This window comes from Cupressus sempervirens, chromosome 4, assembly GCF_028749045.1.
Source record: "Cupressus sempervirens isolate cs-2001-9-10 chromosome 4, ASM2874904v1, whole genome shotgun sequence".
Classification (NCBI taxonomy): Eukaryota; Viridiplantae; Streptophyta; class Pinopsida; order Cupressales; family Cupressaceae; genus Cupressus; species Cupressus sempervirens.
Genome location: NC_143121.1, coordinates 198,414,222 through 198,435,083, shown reverse-complemented (window position 1 = coordinate 198,435,083; position 20,862 = coordinate 198,414,222). Strand labels below are relative to the sequence as shown.

General features: G+C 34.3%; 1 protein-coding gene across 1 annotated transcript; it reads left to right on the top strand.

Annotated features, from left to right (window-relative positions):
• Positions 1-17,861: 17,861 nt before the first annotated feature.
• On the top strand, positions 17,862-19,806 carry LOC149560676 (disease resistance protein ADR1-like). Its single transcript, XM_089823638.1, has 3 exons — positions 17,862-18,344; positions 18,434-18,651; positions 18,871-19,806. The coding sequence occupies exons 1-3, from the start codon at positions 17,977-17,979 to the stop codon at positions 19,683-19,685; spliced, it is 1,401 nt and encodes a 466-aa protein (XP_089679764.1). The 5' UTR covers positions 17,862-17,976; the 3' UTR covers positions 19,686-19,806.
• Positions 19,807-20,862: the final 1,056 nt, after the last annotated feature.

Sequence of the window (20,862 nt, the reverse complement as noted above, 5' to 3'; positions counted from 1 at the left end):
CCAAAATATCCTCTCTTTCGAAGCAATTAGAAAGGGATTTCGGATTAATTTCCGTGAAGTCTGCAAGACAGCATAGGCAAAGTACAGGGTTCAGTGGTAGAAGTGATGAGGATGCAGACTTAGAATCAAATTTCAACGATATTTATTGAGGAGCATGAATTATCTTCCACGAAGCAATATTTATTTTAGTTTCTTTGGGTGTACGCTGAGAATGCCTATTTCATTATAACTTCAATTCCTCTGCCACTTGCCGCATCTGTTATAAAAAGACGACGTGTATGACATTGCCTTACAAAAGACCAAAAAACAAACCGCATTAATGCAACCTTTTAAGGAAAATGCATGGCGAGTTACATAGTTCTAAAATGGTGAATGATTCGACGTGTTGTTTTGATAATGTTCAGTTTTACGTGAAGTTGGAGAAATGCATTTGAATTTCGAAGAAATTTCGTTCCACAGAGAGGTGTCTGTCCTGAACTCTGAAAGTTGCAGGAAAGCAATAATTTTCAAATTGGTAGTTATAATATGCCAAAATGCAATAATTTTCAATTTAAAAGTTATATGTCCTCTACAATAGGTTCATATTTTCCTCAATGTTTTAACGCTTCATTAGGAGAATATCGTCTGGGTACAAGTTGAGATCTGTCAACACATCTTTGTTTTTATGGTGCACCAAATTAGAATGGCAAATAAGAATAAATATTCTAATTTTAGTTAAAAAATAACATTTGGAATTCCACGTAGAATTGGAATAAGTATTCTTATAGTTTTATTTATTTTAGAAAGCATAAATTTTTGAGTCTGTGAATTCCCATCAAATCCCGACTGAACTAAACAAGAATAGGAATATTGTATTCTTATTTTCTATTCTAGAATAACAATTCAAGAATTCATATTCCTATTCTCATATTCTTTTTCCTACAGCCAAACGGACTAACTTGTGATTTAGTTTTATTTTGCAGTTGATGGGAATAGTTTTTTTTGATGCTTTTCCTAATAGTATTATACTGAGGATTTTCCAAGGAGTATGAATGAGAGGAGAAATAAAATGCTTTATTAGGGTTTCATTCTATATTTTATGTTATATTCTTTTTTAATAATATTTTATGTTTTTATTTTTATGGATCTCACTTTTTCTTTTGAGATATTGTATGTAATTCAGAGTCTTGGGTTGCACTTGTGTCAAATGGCTTTCTAATATCACAATCTCAATTGGAGTTTTGGATGAAGATCAATGATGGAAAATTTTATGACAGCTTTTCGCTTAGCTCTCGGTTTTTTCTCCAACACCAAACAATAAATTGTATTCATATGAGTTTTGGGCTCTTTGTAATCACAATATTCTCAATTTGGGAATCACGAGGACAAGATTCATTAGTGTTGATAGATACTCTCTCTTGATACACTCTTTCTTCTTCTACATCCTTTCTGTATCAAGCAATGACCAAAGTTTTTCTTTTCTAGTTCTTTTCTCTGAGAGCTATTTTTGAACTAGTTATTATTAATATAAATATAATGTTTTGCTGAAAAAAAATAGTTTGTATTTTTATTATAAATAATTAATATATTGAATTCAATTTACCAAAGTTAGTAATAAATAGAATTTTTATTTTGTTAATTTTTTAATTCTTTCATTTTAAGCTAGACATTTACTCATTTTTAACTAAATAGTTATTTATGTCTTTTTTCAAGAGCATTTACTTAGTATATTGTTGTCATATTAAAATTATTTAAGGCAAATAAATGTCTCTACACGCTTTGTCATGTGTCTTGAATTAAAAAGGTCTTCCTTGGTTTGAGCCTAGCAGATACTGTCTTGAATCTAGACCTCTCCAAGGATTTATAGAAAATGGCATGCACCTAATTGTTCAAGTGAAGTACAATCATTGTTTCACAATTTAAATTTCTTCTATTCTTACTAACAAATTTAATCCTCTAAGCATATGATCTAGGACTGTCCTTAGGTATCTCCCCATTCTAGATTTAGCACACTTCTAAGTCTCTACCTATTGTTAAGGTGATCTCTTACAAATAAAATGAGTCTATAAATAATGCACTGTAGTAGAGTCATTCTTAGGTACTCATAAACTTGTTCTCAAAAATATTGAACATAATTTACAAAATGCAACTCATAAAAATGAAAATTAATCTTCCCTCATCAGTATAATAGCATTGGCCTTTTGTTTTGTACTACACAAATCCACTAAATAACTTGTATTTGTAGGTGGATTATTTCTTTACTTGATAAACCACACAAATTTATATTCATACATTACATTTGGATTTTTATTCTTCACATTTGAAAATAAAAACTATAATATTTATCTAATAGAATATTAAATTTAAAAATTACAAATTTAGCACCACATTAGATCTCCAAAACATCAACCATTTTGTCAAATACTCTGAATGTCGCATCTTTCTTCTAGCTATGACTACATAATGATCATACACTTCCCCAAATGAATGAACACTCAATGCAAACATTTTGAGTCGATATTGATTCTTTGAGTGTGTTAGCTCCACCTTATTTTGTATTTCACCCTTCCTTCCTTTCTCACAAATATCCTTCTAAAAGAAAATGTCTTCTTCTATCCACACTCACCACATCATACATTCAATAAAAATAATGGTTATGGATCGTCAAACACAATTTGGAGACTCAAGATTCTTGTGCATAGACTCAATAATTGGTCAAGAAAATCCAATGTGGGGATTAATATTGCAAAAGGTGTGTTTGTAGATTGTCAATGATTTGGCTAGAGGTGTCCAATGCTTAAATTTCGATTGCATTGATGAATAGAAGTTTGGTGTACCATTCCCAAATGATAGATTGATAGAATTATCTTCATTGGTCAATTTATAGAAGTTGTATCAAGAATTTATGAGTTTGAATGAGTTAAAACAAAGTACCTTGTCTCTATTTATATTTTTTTAAATGGAGTAGAGTTATTCAAGTTTGAAGTAGAAGATATTGATGAGTTTTTTCGTAGGTTTTTTTCAAGATACCATATGAACATAGCTGGTTTTTTAGGCTAAGAGTCCCACTACAAATCCACCATATAAATATATCTTCTTGTTTCTTGATCCATGATTGAGATTTTGGTACCTCATAAAATAGAAAAATGAAACAATGAATGGTAAATATAGTTAATAGTGCATTACTATTAGCCCATGTTTGAAAATAAAATTCAAAGAATGGAAAACATGCATGTGTTAGTTTTAAGGATATTTGATTTACACTTATATGATATTATTTCATGCCTTGGATTATTTCCCATTTAAATCATGACTCACAAATATAACAAGAGGAAGATATATTAAGGAGGCAACAAGAAGTTAAAAATTTAATCAAGTAGGATTAAATGGATTGAAGCCAACAATAATACTAACATAAATTCAAAATTATAAAAAGAAAGGAATTTAAAATAAGTGAATTCAAATAGAATTTTAATGGAGCTAAAAAACCATACAGAATATGGGAGCTAATACCCAGGCAACTTACATTTCAAAAATAAAGGGACTAATGTGGTAACTATGAACCAACAACTAGAAAGAAACCCTTCCACTGAAAAATGAAGGGCCAACAAAGAAGCAAATTGCTTGTAGGTTCTAAAAGGAATCTTGAAACCTTAAACATTTATGACCACCATTTAGATCCACCCTTGAGAGAGAAGGAGGGAACCTCTAGATTAAACCCATACTTTAGAAGAAAGATCCAAGGAAAGAAGCATACTACCATGAGAAACCTCTATCTACATACAAATCAATACCTCAATGGAATTGTCCTATTATGAATAGAGAACTAAAAGAAAAAGAAAAGAAAACCCCAACATGACTACAATAGGAGAAGCCACCTTAATAGGGTTTGACTCCACCTTAGTAGGTGATGTAATAACCTCTTGGGTTCTTTAGAAATCTCACATGAACTAAAAATATTTCCTATTTTGTGTTCATGTCTATTGTTCTTGGAATAGACCTTATTTTCTATGTTATTTATTTCTACAAAATCGGTTCCCTTTTGTGGACCTATCATGGATCACTCTTCTAAGATCTCAAAACTTCATTTCATTTTTCCAAAGATTTATCCTTTCTCTTTTCTTGAAGCATGCTCATTCCTGGCATATTAAGTAACGTGTGATCTTACTTTCTTCTGTAAGGTTTTTTTGATATCAAGTTTTTCTATAGCCTTTGAGATTCCTTCTTGGATCATGTGTGGAGCTACAATCTGTATTCTTGAAGATAATACTTTGCCTAATTGTATGCTCATCGATTTCCCCTTTGGAGAAGGACTTTATATTGTAATAACTATATCTATCAAGATGACTTGTGGTCTTGATGACTATATTTTTGAGATCTGGGATTAGAATAGAAAAGTAATGAAGTAAGTAGAAGAAAAATAATATAGTTTGGCATTATAACAAAAATCTTCTAATCTCATTGTTTGTAATTCAATTGTATATGGATGGAACCACGTACACCAAATTAGATGTATTAGCAGGTCAATAGCATTCAACATTCCTTTTGTACCCTTCCTACAATTCTATTGGTCGAGGACCCTTTTCTTTTCTAGCTTAGACAAGTGAAACACCCTTTCATGGTTAACCTAGGGACCTATGATCTTATAATCATTAATAAAGTCAAAACCCGTGTATCATCCCTAGCCTAGAAGCTGACTCCTATGATCTTACAATAGCCAATTTATCTTTTGCTTGAGAGCAACTTTCATCCTTCTTACGATCTTATGACACACCATTTCCTTGTGATATCATGACAGCATGATAACATGACAACACGAACTTATGATCAACCCTTGGCATAACATCTTACCATTATCTAGCTTACCCGCTAATCTCATGATGCATGGCCTATTGTATTATCACAACACTTTATTTTTGGATCCACAATCCTACAGTAATGGTTAGGCTAACCATGTCGTGCCTTTGGTGGTTAATCTTTTCATTCTTATGACCATATGGCCCGGCAAAAAATACTATATTGTGACATTGGCGATCAACAATCTTAACCCTAACACCCTACGATAGCTATTTGTCATAAGATCAAAACTTCATGAGATTGGGACTCTACTTCTACCATGACCTCTTAGGTTTGACCATCTTACCCTAATTGCACCACATTTTCACACTTAACCATTGTCTACTAGTGAAACCACAAACATAACTACCACCACTAACTATTTGACTTCCACCCAAGCCCGAAAGGACATATGTCTGTAAGGGGCTTGCTCACTTTCTTTAAAAAACCTTGCATCTTAAGAAAGTGGGAAAGTGTTCACCATTGATCAACTTTGATCTGATGATTGAAAGGAAACTGGCCCACATACTAGCCATGTCAACATTTCAACCAATGAAAAGACACCAAACTGCCAACGTGCCCTAACATCTCCATGTTCTTCTAACAAGTTCAATTTTGTGGCCCACAATGGAGGTGACATTACGAATTCCACATGTTGAGATCTCACTTTATCACATGAATTAACTACCTCACTATTCTATAAAGAAAAAAAGTGACAACCATGGATCTTAATCCATCTAACAGTGGAGATCAAACCCTGAAGTTGCATGTAGATTCAATCCCCTAGCCAACAAGAATGAACCATGTGTATAACCTCTAACACATCCAAAAGCTATCACAGCCCACCAAATAGGAATGGACCCATCATGCCAAGTGTCAACTCATCACTTTCTCACACTCTCTAAGGTTTGTACTTCTTGGAAAAGTAAGATTATGATGGCCATAGATCTGGGAAGATCTTATGGTAGCGAAAGGTGTGGGCCTACAGAAACATTAAAGTGTGTAGTCGCTTAGGAAATAAGAAATAACCTAAGGTTCTAAAGATATATATTTTGTGTGCCCTAATTTAAATATTCAAATATTTGAATGACTGTTAGACATTTTGTAGAATATGAAATATGAATTTTGGCAAGAGGGAGAAATAGCTAACAATTCTAGCGATTCAGAGGGGATGCAATCCTGCTATGCATACGATCAGTGATCTAAAATATCCATTGGGCTATGGAGTAATGAAAACATGAAACCTGCGCATTGTGAAACCCTAAAATTTCCCTTTGCAACTAGAAATTAGGATCTCTGCAACTGAAGCCAGGAACTAAAACCCTCTACAATCTTTTCAAAATAACATGTGCTCATGCACTTCTTGGAAAACAGGAAGAATAGGAAGCAAACTATCTAACTATGTGCATGCAAAATCTTAACCCTCTTTAGAAGTAGGGCTTGAGATAAATTCCATTGATTGGAATTAGTAGAACATCACCATTGGGTTTGCAAAACTAGAAGGCATTTGCCTATTTGCAACCGATAATCACATAAGGACCACTCCATAATGCATCAAATTTTGAGTGCTTCCCTAGTTTTTCCCTGTCTACATCCCACTTGGGAACAAGATCTCCTTCCTTGAATATCCTAGCCTTGGCCTTCTTGTTGAAGGACCTTTTTCATCTATTGTTGATATGTTTCCAAGGTTTTCATAGCTTGTTTCCTTCTTTCTTCAAATTTAATCAGTTATGCCAACCTGATTGTCATACGGTCATGTTCTTCTATCTCCAATTGATGAGCTAGCTCAAGAGACAGAACTCTAATGATATAGGAAGCTTGGATTCATGTCCATATACTAGCAAGAATGGGGAGTTCCCAATGTCCATCTTGGGTGTGATTTTGTCAATCCAAAGGGTTGTCTTCAACTTGGGATGCCAACTCCTTTGGTTATCTTCAATTGTCCTCTTCATAATTATGATGAAGTTCTTGTTAGAGGATTCAACCAAGTCATTACCTTGCAGGTAATAATTAGAGGAGGTGCTCAAATATATCCCATATTCTACAACCCAAGAGCATATATGAGCTCTAACAAAAGATTTGGCATTTTTAGATATAATTGTGCAAGGAACGCCAAATCTGGTTACAATTCCACTAAGGAATTCAACCACAGAAGCCTCTGTTGCATCCTTAAGAGCCACTTCTTTTATCCGTCTTGTGAAATAATCTATGGCTACCAAGATCTATTTGTGACCAATGCTAGACTGTGGGTTTATTGGACCAATAAAATCCAAAACCCATTGAGCAAAGGATTGATCAACCTGAATGGGATTGAGGGAAAGAGAAACAAACCTTTTCTTTCCAAAAAAGAAAACACATTTCTCACAATTCCTTAACCACCTATAATAGTCATTAAAAAAGGTTGGCCAATAATAGCTAGCCCTCATTATCTTCATGGAAATAATTCTAGCTGAGAAATGGCCACTAGCATGACCATTATGGAAATCTTTTGGCAACCTACTGAAATGATCAGCACAGATACATCTTAATAGGACTTCATCAGAATCCTTTCTAAATGATATTCCATCCACAAAGACATAGGTAATAGCTTGTAATCTAAATTTTCTCCTCTTTATTCTATTTAATTCTAGGGGATACCTTCCTTCTAGTAGGAAAGTTTTCATGTCATGCATCCAATCAAACTGACCCTCATTCTCTACTGGTTGCTCACCTTGAATCAAGAGGGCAATTTCCTTAGGTATCTCAAAAGATGAAGCCATTTGCTCACAAAGTCCTTTACCTCTTATTAGCTTGGTGATCTTGATATCAATGTCATATTTAATTACCTTACTAATCCACCCAACCCTTTCTTCATTGATATCCTTGTTTAGGAGGAAATCCTTAACACCTAAATGTGGAACCAAAAGTTGGACCTTATTTTGAGATAAGAGATGTCTCAATTTTTGGAGAGCCCTCACAACAGCAAGGGTTTTCTTCTCTACATAACTATACCTACCCTCATAATCATTAAGCTCCTTACTAAAGAAAATAAGGGGTTGTTGCAAATTCTCATCATTGAGCTATGTTGAAACAATATATAAACTTGATTCTCCTCCAAAGGAGTAAAGGATGAAATCTCTATCGAACTTAGAATTAACAAGAGTGGGGGTTGAGGCAATTGATTTCTTAATCTCTTTGAAATTGGCTTTCCCCTCCCTAGTCCAGGTGAAAGTCAAATTCTTCTTTAACATGGTAGTAAGAGGTTTAACCATGGCAGCAAGGTTTGGAATATATCTTCTCACAAAATTAATCCTACCAAGGAAACTTTGCAGCTTCTTCTTATGAGTAGGAAGTGGGAGAGCAAGAATTGCCTCTACCCTCTCTAGATCTATCATCAATCCATATCTTGACATGATGTGTCCTAGGAGCCTCCCCTTCTTAGTGGCAAACACACATTTCTTGGGATTTAGTGACACACCATATTCTTTTCATCTAACAAATATCTACCTCAAATGATGAAAGTGATCTATTGCATGTTTAGGAAAGATAGTTATATCATCAAGATACACTAACACAAAATTCTCCATTACACCTTTGAAAGCCATCTCCATTTCCTTCTAAAATAGGCACCAGCATTGTTAGTCCAAATGGTATCTTACAATAGGTGTAGGTGCCCCACTGGGTGGTGAAGGTTATTTTATGTCGGTCTGACTCCTGGAAAAGCACCTGATTATAGCCTAAAAAACCATCCAAGAAAGAAAATCTCTCTAAACCACCAACCTTGGATAGGATCGGTTCCATAGAAGAGAGAGGTTGATGGTCTTTAAGAGAAGCCCTATTGAGGTCTCTAAAGTCTACACAAAGTTTGATTTCTCCACTCTTCTTCCTAATAGGGAAAAAATTGGCTACCCATGAGGAATGTTTGATAGGGACAATGATATTAGCCTTTATGAGTTTTGACAACTCTTTTCTCATTAATGGCTCAACCTTGGGGTTAACTGGCCTTTGCTTCTTCCTAACAAGTTTAGCATCTTGATTCAAATCAATAGTATCTTGAAATAGGCTTGGGTCAAAACCTTTTAACTTAATGAAAACTTCTTGTTTAGCTTCATTACATACATTCCCTAAGTTAAGAGTCTTCCCATCAGCAAAAATGACAGGTGTATAGTCATCCTTACTTGCAATCAGATTTGAACCCTTGTTCCTTGCCTGATCATCAAAATTGAGAATTCCTTCCAAGGTAATGAGACCCTTAGGTAATTTTTTAGAGTTCAAATTCATGATCCGATCCCCATATTGACTTTGGAGTTTTGACTGATTTTTAGCAAAGAATTCTTTTTCATTTTACAAGAAATTTACAATTTGTACATCAAAATTGAACACCTTCCAATTTGTGCAATTATAAAGAACAACAAGCCTCACAAAAATTCTAATTTTTTTCTCCTTATCATTAACAACATGCTCTAGTATGTCATAGTGAGCACCAATGGCTACAAGCCTATCATCATGTTTGTTCTTGCTTCTAGGGACACTTTGGATATTGAAAGCCTAGAATCCTTCAAGAAGATCCCATACTCTATGTTTGTATGACTTAAGGAGGTTATTCTTTGTGATATTTTTATTCCTTGCTTGATTTACAACTAGCTAACTATCTCCATAAACTTTTAAAGATTTGATTTCATACTTTGTGAAAGTTGAAGACTTTGGATCAGAGCTTCATACTCTACTATATTACTCATGCAACTAAATTGGAGCCTATAAGAAGAGTGATACTTCTCCAATTCAAGAGAAATCGGCATAACACTAGCCCATGAACCATTTATTTTTCTTGAACCATCAAAGAAAATCTCCCACACTCCATTTGTATCTTATTTTTCTTTCATGAGATTGGGAATAAGGACACTTTTTTCAAATATACAATATATCCCAAGGCTTATCTCCTTGGCTTCTTATATTGGATCAAACTAATAAGAATTAGCCCACTCATCTTAAAGGTAGTCAAGAACCTCTACTAATGAAGTAGTAGGCTCATGGAATATGTACACTTCCTCCTCCTCCCTAATTGTACAATTCATGTTTATAGGGCTTGGAGTATAAGTCTCTATGTGGTTAAGGGCACAAGGTTCTTTTCTTAGGGAAGCTCTTGCCCCATATCTTGTTGTAAAGAATATAAAAGACCAATATGTTTCATTATGACCACCTACTTGTGTAGTGTGAAGTCTCTAGAAAGACAGATAGAAAAATAAGGTTCTACCTCTGTTATTGATATATCTTGGGTTATAGTGCAACCAAGACAAGCATGTAATGCCATCTCCACATTCTTTAAGACCCCTACAGTCTTGACAGAGCTACCATCCAACTAAAGGACATCCTTGATCATGGGCTCATACTTGATACCAAGGAGATCAGCTACACTTTTAGGCATTATAGAACTACTAGCCCCTAAATCTATCATACAATTGTGGACTAGTTTTTCTCCTATGATCAAGGAAACATAAAAGGGGGGAGGCTTAATTTTCTTACTTATGTTTCCTTCCTTTATTGGTTGCACCAAGCTTGTTGCATTCTCCTCTCTAGGTAGTTGATTCTTGGCCTCTATGTTCTCTAAATCCTTTTGCAGCAATTCCTTCTGCAATGGTATGGTGGCAATAGCATCCCACATGGAGATATTTATATTAGTCCTTTTCATTTGATCTACCAAATTAACAAGATTTTTGACTACCTTGGTTGAAGCTTTGGGAATTGCATGGGTAGGTGACTGAGGTTGAGTAACCTAAGGTTCAACAAGGTCCTTGTTTCTTGTGTTATGTTTCTATCAAGGGACAACACTGGATTGGGAATTCATTACTAGCATATATGGAGCAACATTTAAAGTTGAAGGTTGATTAGGTGCCAGGGGTGTAGCATCTTCAACGGCTCTTCTTTTTCTCTTGGTATTGTGAGCTATAACATCATGACTGGCATGACAGTGTTCCTCTACTTGATGATTCATGAAAGAACAATCATTTTGTTGCTATAAATAAGAAGCATTAGTAGGATGACTAATAATATATGGTTTTCCTACTCTAGGCTCTTGGGTAGTCAATGCGAAATAATATTTTTCCTTTTGGCACATGCAATAGGCATAGGAATAGTTGCAAGAAGATTAGAAATCTTTCTCTTGAGAAAAATTGTTTTGGGGACCCAAGGCTCTATTTTGATTTGCATTTGTAGCAGGAGCATAATTTTGATTTTTATTTGAGGGCCTATTGTTCATAAGGGCTTGATACTATAGTTGGGGAGGCTTACTATTTTGAGCTTGCTTCCTTTTCAAAGTTACCACCTTGTTGCTCACTTTTTGAATCACAGAGAAGCTCTATCTTCCAACTTTTTCCCAAAATCTCACGTTAGGGCCCTAAACTCTCCTAGCTCACTAGATGATGTGGAAGCTTGAGGGGTTAGAGAAAGGGGTTGACTTGCAGACATGGTAGGGATGGAGGCTACAGTAGGCTGATGATTAGGCATATTAGGGGAGAAATGCATTCGAGGCCTTGGATCTAACTTTCCTCCTTGTCTCAAAGTATTTCCTACCTTTATAGAAATCTCATAAGCATCTGGTAAAGTATCCCTCCCATATTTTGCACTGTGGTAGCTATATCACTATTGAAAGCTTTAAGGTAATGCAAGAAGGCATTACCAGGTGAAGGCTTTACTAAAGTAGCTATCCTATCCCATGTTTCCTAAAATCTGTAGTTGAAATCTATCATGCATTCATGGGTTGCTCTTTTGATAGTTTTTAGCTACTCTAAAAGTGATAGGTGATCACTTTTATCCTCAAAATTCTTACATAGCCCTGCTCCTAATCCATTCCAATTAGTAATAGAGTTATAAGGTAAACCTTTATACCATTGTAGTGCTTTTCCTTTCAAGGATGAGGCTAGAAGCCTAACTACAACATCATCTTCAGTAATACCATGAATATTACAAAAATTTGAGACTTCTTGAATATGTTCTATAGGAGAGATGGAGGTTTCACCAGTGCATTCAAGTATACTTTTGAGAGCTGACATTGGAATATCATGTCTTTGAGCTAATAGGATAGGACTCCCACCATTAAAGGTGGCAAAAGTATGAGCTCTAGCCATATAAACAAGTGGCCTATTAATCTAAGTAGATGGTATTCTAGGCTGATATCTAACAACAGGAGGAGTAGAGATGGATCTTGCAAGTGTATGGATTTCTTTTGTACTCCTAACTAATGATAGAGACAATCTAGTCTTCTTTCTTCTAGGATTAGAAAATGAAAGCCTAGAATACTGAAAATTACCTCTAGAAAATGCCCTTGTGTGAGCTTTGGGCATGAATCACAACAACTTTGATCTAGAACCATATGCATTTGAAGCTTGGAGTCACCAATTACTTGGAGAATGAGCATCTTGAAGCCTTGAACACTAAAGGTGGTACTATCTCTTCAACATAAGCATGAAATCTTCTGAATTTGAATACTTTGATACTAGTCCCACTGAGCATGCCAAAAATTGTTGACACAAAAGCGTTCACCCTAGCTTGGGGGAATACTTCTTAGGTAGCCTCATGTAACATGGAAACAATCTCAAAAATGTAGGACTTTGCAACTTGAGATTGAGTCTCCGAAGGTCAACTTCCTTTACTATCAAGATGCGCCTAACTAATTCTTGAGAGGAAAAAGGAGAAGGAATGCATGTAAGAAAAACTACCTAATCTAATCTAGAGGGTGATGCACCAAATAGTATGTGGGTCTACTTCTTTCCCAATGAATGCACTAGAACTTAATAGATTTCTCAAAATATACCATTATCTACACATTTTCAATCTCAATATCATAGATAAGCTAAAAGATAATACACCCAGTTGATAGAAAATGGATACAACATAGAAGATCTCAATTGAGCATAGGCAAAATTATAGAAGAGGTCTAGAAATCTGAAAAGAGAGAACCCTTAGGAGAGTAACAAAACTTTCTTTTATAGTTGAAGCATAACTAGGATAGCTTCATAAAGAAGCAATACTCAACCACCCTAATTAAAGCTATAGAGGACAATCATGCAAATCTGGAGAAAAATTTGATCATGGTACACGTCCAGATGCATGGAAATCCAATATTTTATCCAATAGAACCCCTCAAGAAGACATGAATGACAACCATTAATGCACAACTGGGTAGATAGATAACTAGGTGATGAGTGTGTGCTCCTTTTGCATTTACTAGGCATGGGAAATGTTGAAAGCAATCTACACACGGTCATTAAGATCTGATGCATCATTAAAGAGTTATTTCCTCTTCTCTATCAGAACACCAAATCAAATGTATCAGTAGGTCAATAGTATTCAATGTTCCTCCAGTACCCTTCTTGCAATTCTATTGGTTGAAGACCCTTTTCTTTTCCAGCTTAGACAAGTGAAACACCCTTATCATGGTCAACCTAGGGACCTATGATCTTACAATTATCAATAAAGTCAAAACCCTTGTATCATCCCTAGCCTAGAAGTTGACCCCTATGATCTTACAATCATTAGTTTATCTTTTGGTCAAGAGCACCTTTAATCCTTCTTATGATCTTACGACACACCATTTCCTTGTGATCTCATGATGACATGGCAACACAAACTTATGATCAACCCTTGGCGTAGCATCTTACCACTATCTAGCTTACCCGAAAATCTCATGATGCATGGCTTATCATAGCATTGCAACACTTTATTTTTGCATCCACAATCCTATGACTAAGGTTAGGTTAACCATGTCGTGTCTTTGGTGATTAATCTTTTCATTCTTATGACCATACGACCAAGCAGCAAACACTCTATCGTGATATTAGTGATCGACAATCTTAACCTTAAGATCCTATGATAGTTGTTTGTCATAAGATCAAAACTTTGTGAAATAGAGACTCTACATCTACCATGGCCTCTTAGGTTTGACCATCTTTCTTACCCTAACCACACCACCTTTTCACACTTAACTATTGTCTGCTAGTGAAACTACAAACTTAACCACTGCCGCTAACTGTTTGACTTCTACTTGGGCTCGCAAAGACACTTGTTTGCAAGGTGCTTACCCACTTTGTTTAAAAATCCTTGCATCTTTAGAAAGTGGGAAAGTTCCCACCATTGACCAACTTTGATTTGATGATGAAAGGAAACTAGCCCACATACTACCCATGTCAACATTTTGACCAATGAAAAGACACCAAACTGCTAACATGCCCTGACATCTCCACGTTGTTTTAACAAGCTCAACTTTGCAACCCACAAGGGAGGTGACATCACAAATTCCACGGGTCGAGACCTCTCTTTGTCATGTGAATTAACTACCTTTCTATTCTATAAAGTCACAAAGCAATGACCATGGATCTTAATCCATCTGACGATGGAGATTAACCTTGAAGTTATATGTAGATTCAATTCCCCAGCCAATAGGAATGAGCCACGTGTATAACCTCTAACACATCCAAAACCTGTTGCAGCCCACTAAAGAGGAATGGACCCACCATCCCAGGTGTCAACTCATCACTTTCTCACATTCTCAAAGGTTCATGCTTCTTGGCAAAGCAAGATTGCAATGGTTGTATATCTAACCTAATGTTCTAAAGATATATATTTTGCATAGGAAACATTAAAGTGCACAGTCGCCTAGATGTAAATTCTTCTAGGATCAAAGTAGAGATAGATGTTGGTGACATTTTGGAACTTCAAGGGAACTATATTGACAACATAATTGTTATTTTAGTCAATTCATTTTCATGGATATGTTATCTTGAATTGTTTAGTGAGAAAAGTTCTAAAGAAATTTAGACAATGGATTCAATTGACTTCTTATCAATTCCTAACAGGGTTGGAATAACTCCTACTATGGTTGGAATCTTCTAATAGAGATTCAAAGTCCCCTAATAGGGGCTCATATGTATTGACTATATCCATTTGACTCCTAATAGGGTCACATCCTTTCAAATGTAGCTTCTTTATTAGTACATCATCTCGTGGGCATCATTTCCACTAGGGTTTTCCTTCTGATCAAGGGTTTCCCTAGTTAACATATCTTGTGTCACTTTTCATGGTTATCATCTTGTGGTTGTTATATCTTTTAGTTATATGTTTGAGATTTGATAAAATTAATTTTTTCTCTTCTTTTTTTTTTCTCTCTTTCATCTTGACAATGGATCATGGTGTGTGATCTAAAATGTTGATGAGAAAAATTCTTACACAATCAATTCTAGAAGTAGAAAGTAATATTACTATGGATTGCGGAAACTTGCTCACTATTAAAGTCAATTTAATTTATTTAAAATGCATAATTGATTCACCCCCCCACTCCCACCCTCCCCCTTGGTTATGTTGGTGGACTTTACTTTCTAACATTTATTTTTGTATATATCAAAAAGATTAATTTTCTATAGATCCGCATATCAAAAAATCATTGGAATTGCATGCATATAAATCAAGAATAAAACAAGAGAAGTGTAGATAGAAAATCACTAACCATAAGTATTCTATTAAATCCATATTTTATTATTTATTTTTAAAATACATGTCCTCCAATTATCTCTTTTTCAAATATCTTATCTTGATGTCTTAATCTCTTATTTTCTTCATTGGGGACAAAGAACTAGTAGGAGATAATGTCAAATTAAATTATACTTGTAGTATCACTTAAGCTAATGGAATTTAAGGCATGGTGATGGTTCTCTTTTCATATTCAGAGTAATATTTGTAGGTTTTTTTTTTACTAGACTATATTTTTGTCAGATAAAACAATTTGTACTTGTTTATGTTAATGACCATGTTTTCTATGTTTTCCTTTGCTAGACTAATATAGCTCATGTTCTATCAAACTAGATAATTTAGTTAGAAGACATTTTATTGAATTTTTGAGAGTTAGTGTAACATATCTTTAAAGAGTTATGTACGTTAGGTTGCAAGGTTGAGGTATGAAGAGAATAAGGGGAGTAATCTTTGGAGATATGTTTTCTTACATATTTAGTTGCATGTGTGAGTTATTCATAATCTTTTTTAAAATGCATGTTTGTATATTTAGTTTTCTAGAATAGTAAGCTATCATAGGAGTTATTTAATGAAAAATAAAGGATTTTATCATACAATAGGTATGACTAATCTATTTGATCTTATCTATTATTTTATCTCTTTAATATAATTGAACTCTACAAGAATATGCTCACTAGTATTATAGAGCTAAAGGTTTAGCTGAGTTACCCACTCTATTTAGTTTCCTTAAAAATCTCTACAAGTGCATCCTAATTGAACCATTATTATTAGCTAACATAGATCCACAAATCTAGTTCTAAAGTTTCTATACAATTAGAGGGCCAAAGTCACCATTAACAAGCAGTGAGGTTTTTCAACTAAGAGGAATATTTCTTTGACTCGTTTTGGTAATGTAGAGTTTAAGACAATAGATATCTAAAGCATTTAGTAGCCAACCCAGTAAAGGATATTGCAATTTATATTATTCATTGCAAATAAATTAAATTACTAATATGGATTCTATTAGATATGAGGAAACTAAAAGCAGTAGTAAATTATATCTTTAAGTGACTAAAGAATATTGTGCTTAACGAAAATAGTCAGATGAATGGAAAACTTAATGACTAAAAATCATGTATTTTCTTGTATAAAATGAATTTTGACAAAGACCACTTGTTAATTGAATATCCTAAGCCATTCCATATTTTTTCATATAATAATAACATTTTCACTTATAAATTATATTTGTATCTTTCTTCTACATGATGACCCAATGGTTATTATGTCCAACACCAAGAACAACGACCTCTACAATGAGATCACCCAATATTCAATAGAGTGTTTGTATTTTAATGTATATTAGCTTAAGATTATCAATTTTAGGTATAATTCAATCTTTCATTATTTATAAGAAACTTTTTCATTAATTGTGTACGAAACTTTGAAATGAAGATCCTCTTTAGTCTGGTATTTTTAAATAAGGTATTAGCTAATTACCAAAGATAATGGCCACATCCTAAATTTGTTTTAAATCATTCTCCAAAGCTTGTGAGGGGTCTTAAGATTCAAAAATAGTTTATAGTACTAAGTAGAACCTTTAAAACTATGAACATGACTATTAGTGTTTATTTATTCTTTATAGATTTTATTTTTTAAAGTAAGTTGTCTGACAAGAAAGATTAGAAAAACTCCTTAGTTCTTGATTGTCAACTTTCAACGATGAATTGTTGTCTTGATATGAATATATATATCCACAACATGCTCTTAGTAGCCCAATTTGACCACCTAATGTTTAAATGAAAATGAAAGTACATCGGTTCAATTTAAGTCAAAAATTAATTGAGCTATAATAAATTATCAAATGACTTGTACTGTATCTTACCTTATCAATAGGTAAAGAACATTAAACAAAATAGTTTGAATTATGTACTAAGAATGTTTAGTACGACTTTAGTAATCACACCATGATCATTCTCATATCATAAACATTAATTTATTAAAGTATTATAACCATACTCATGATTTCTCATATTATAACTAAAAGACATTTTTATATACATCTTTCATAAATTTATATATAATGCTCCTTTAAAGATACCGTCATTTTATAATTGAACACTTCGATAGAATATTTGGAAGATATTATAATTTACAGGATAAAATAAAATATGGTCCCAAAAAAGTAAGAATAATAATAACCCAGAAAATCTGAAATGCGGTCAGAAAGGTTCCTCTCTGTTTTTATATGACCTTTAAATAATATCGATGTGTGATAAACAAAACGCGCAAAAAAGTCAGCTTCCTATGGGCTTGAATGGAAGCAAACGGGGAACCCACACTAGCCCACTTTTTTGATTAATCTATTCCTCTGAAAGAGAGTTGAAAGGAAAAAATATATATACGCACTTTCGTGCGAGGACAAAGGAAAGAGAGTATGAAAGGGAATAAATGAGATTTATGCACGTTACAGACTCAGTCGCGTATACGCTGATAATGCAGATTTCCAATGTAACTTCCATATGCCGAGTTTATTTCTTATATAGAGAAGACATATCTATTAGCCTTGCAAAGAGAAGAATTGCAGAAAAGAAAGCACTGTTAAGGACAAGCCGCTTAGAATTACGCAACAGTATAAAGGTTCAAATCTGAGAGAAATTGAATCCGTCCAAAATACTTAAAGAAATGGTGTCCATGATTGTAAGCTCTACGCATGGCGAATCGCACAAGGCTTGGAAGAGGGCGACCAACAATATTTCTAAACGAAAATATACATCACATTTTCACAGAAGAGGGCTCAGTATTTACTTCTTATCAGATGTACTCAGTCAGTATCTGCAGTATGCCCTTGATTTTGTCAGTAATAACTCCTTAGATGGTCTTCTCAAGGAATGTTTCTTAGACCTCGGATTATTTCCCAGCGACAGGAAAATCTGTGCTGATGCGCTTTTGGACATTTGGGTTTATGTTAGAAAGCTACAAAGGAATGATGCTTTTGCCCTCTTATCACAACTCGAAAGCAGGAATCTGATAAATTTGACTAGTAACTCAAGGTAATTGTCTTTGTTTTACATTAATTTATATATTGGGTTTCTTTTAATCATGTTTCTCGACAGCAACCTGACATGCTTGCACTTAACAGGGGAAGTACAACAATTTCAGATGGTAATAGAAATGCTTCGGAGCTCTACTTTTCCCAGCGTGATGGAGTGCGAAATTTAGCCCTGTATTTGGGACACCATGACAATATACTCCACCGCGAAAGATTGGTCATAGAAAGGAAGAACTCGGCTTCATTAAAGGATAGGGAGATGCTCCGAAATAAGGCGATTGGTTCTCGATTTCTATCCATTCTCACCGGTAAGTTATTCAAAAACTCTTCCACATCCATTTTGGTCACGATAAAAACATTTCTTTGTTTTCTTATAGGGTGAAAAAATATTGAATTTCAAAAAATTGAATAATGTTTACATCACTTTTCTAGGCAACTTGGTTGTGTGTGAGTTCACATACATAACTAGTAGTAATTATTAGTACATAAAATTCTAATTTGATTTTCTTTGTATTTAAAACATGCAGGCCCTATGGAGGAAAGTGACTGGTATGATATGAGCTTCCCTGAAACAGAGGCCCTATTGTTGCTCTTTGATTCGACAGAATACTTTCTTCCCCTATTTCTGAAATCCATGAAAAATTTGAAGTTTCTGATGATATCCAATTGCGGTACAAACAAGGCAACAGTGAAAGGTATAGATGTGTTATCATCTCTCACTGAACTCAAGAGTGTCCGCTTGGAGAGATTGATTTCACCCTTTGGTGGAAACCAGAGCATTGAAGCACTGAAGAATATAGAGAAGTTATCTTTGAGCTTGTGTGAAGGATTTGGAAATGTATCCACATTCACGAAGCTACAAGACTTTAACCTCGATCACAGCAATGATTCGGGGGAATTACTTCCTGGTATCTGCAATGGACCCTCCACTCTGTCATGCTCTATCACCAACTGCCACCAGCTTCAACTTTTACCTTATGATTTTGGAAACATGAAAAGTCTAAAAATGTTAAGGTTATCAGCATTACCACGCCTGGAACAGCTTCCTGCATCAATCGGGAAACTTGAACAGTTGGAATATCTAGACATTTCACTGTGTGAGGGCTTGAAAGAAGTTCCAAAGGAAATAGGACAACTCAAAAAATTGAGGGAGCTTGATATGAGAGAATGTTCCCGTCTGACAATGTTACCTGCTGCCGTTTGTGAACTGAGTTGCTTGAAGATCGTTACCTGTGATGAGACGATTGGTGAACAGTGGTTGCGGTTGAAGAAGACTTGTATTCCCGAGCTTAGAATTCAAATTGTGGAAGAACAGTTTAGTCTGGATTGGCTTGACGATTGACTTTCATCTGTCATCTTGAAGAATAAGATCTAAGGATATTCACATGCTCTGTAAATGCTCTACTTAATTATTTTCATGTTCATTGGCCCAAAATGAATATATAAGGCCCTTTTAATTTTAAGCCTATTTTATGATCGATTTTAATGGTAATTTAGAGGAATGAGCAGTTTCTACAGCAATTTGATCTCTATCACAGACAGATTTTTACATAAATGTGATCTCTGTTATTACCTCCGAATGTATGTACAATCAAAATGCTCACAAGTTTTCCAATTTTGAGTAGTGTGCTGTATGTACAAATTAGTCAATATTTGTAATAAGAAAACACATGTGCCATACTGCAATGTTTGTTAAGAGTAATAAATAATTGAATCATAGGTTATAAAGAAATCTATTTAGTAACTACGTGTAGCAACCACCCTTTAGTTGCTATTAAGTTTTTCAAAATAAAAATAGTTCATAACAACTATCAACTTAATCAAACATTATCGACTATTCCATAAAATACAACATTCAGTGTATGATAGTTTCATTGACACAGTCCAACAACAACCTGCTAATCATTCCAGTATCAGACTCAGTTGTAAATGAGTGTTGTTGTATCTCCTTAAGTTATTTACACTTGAATATATTTGATACAACAGCTTCACACTACATGTTTGAACTTTTTAAATACCATAATACAAGGGAGGATATTAACAACAACTATTATTAATAAAATAAACAATCCCTTTTTCCAACCCAACCTCTCTTCATAATCCTAATCTAGATTGCATCAATGATCTTCAATCACATTATTCATTTAAAGGATATGGTCAACAACTTCATCACTTTCTCATATTGCACAAGATAGTGATGGAAAAACAAGTTTATTTATGACCCAAAAATTATAAACCTTGATAGAAAGGATATGTAGACAAAGCAATTTTGGTTTCTACTTAGAAATATTACAAAGATCATGAATTATAGAGATTTTAACTCCATTTGAATTTCCTAGGGAAGCACTTGAAGAAATGGATGCATTTTCAACTGTCTACTATGTGGTTAACAAAATCTTACCACAATCGATTAGGTCTCCTCTTAAACACTAAAAAGTCTCCAAACCATTTCCAAACTAAAACTCAAAGTAAGCCAACATAGCTATCTAGTAGACTCTTAACAGCTAAATGAATTTTTT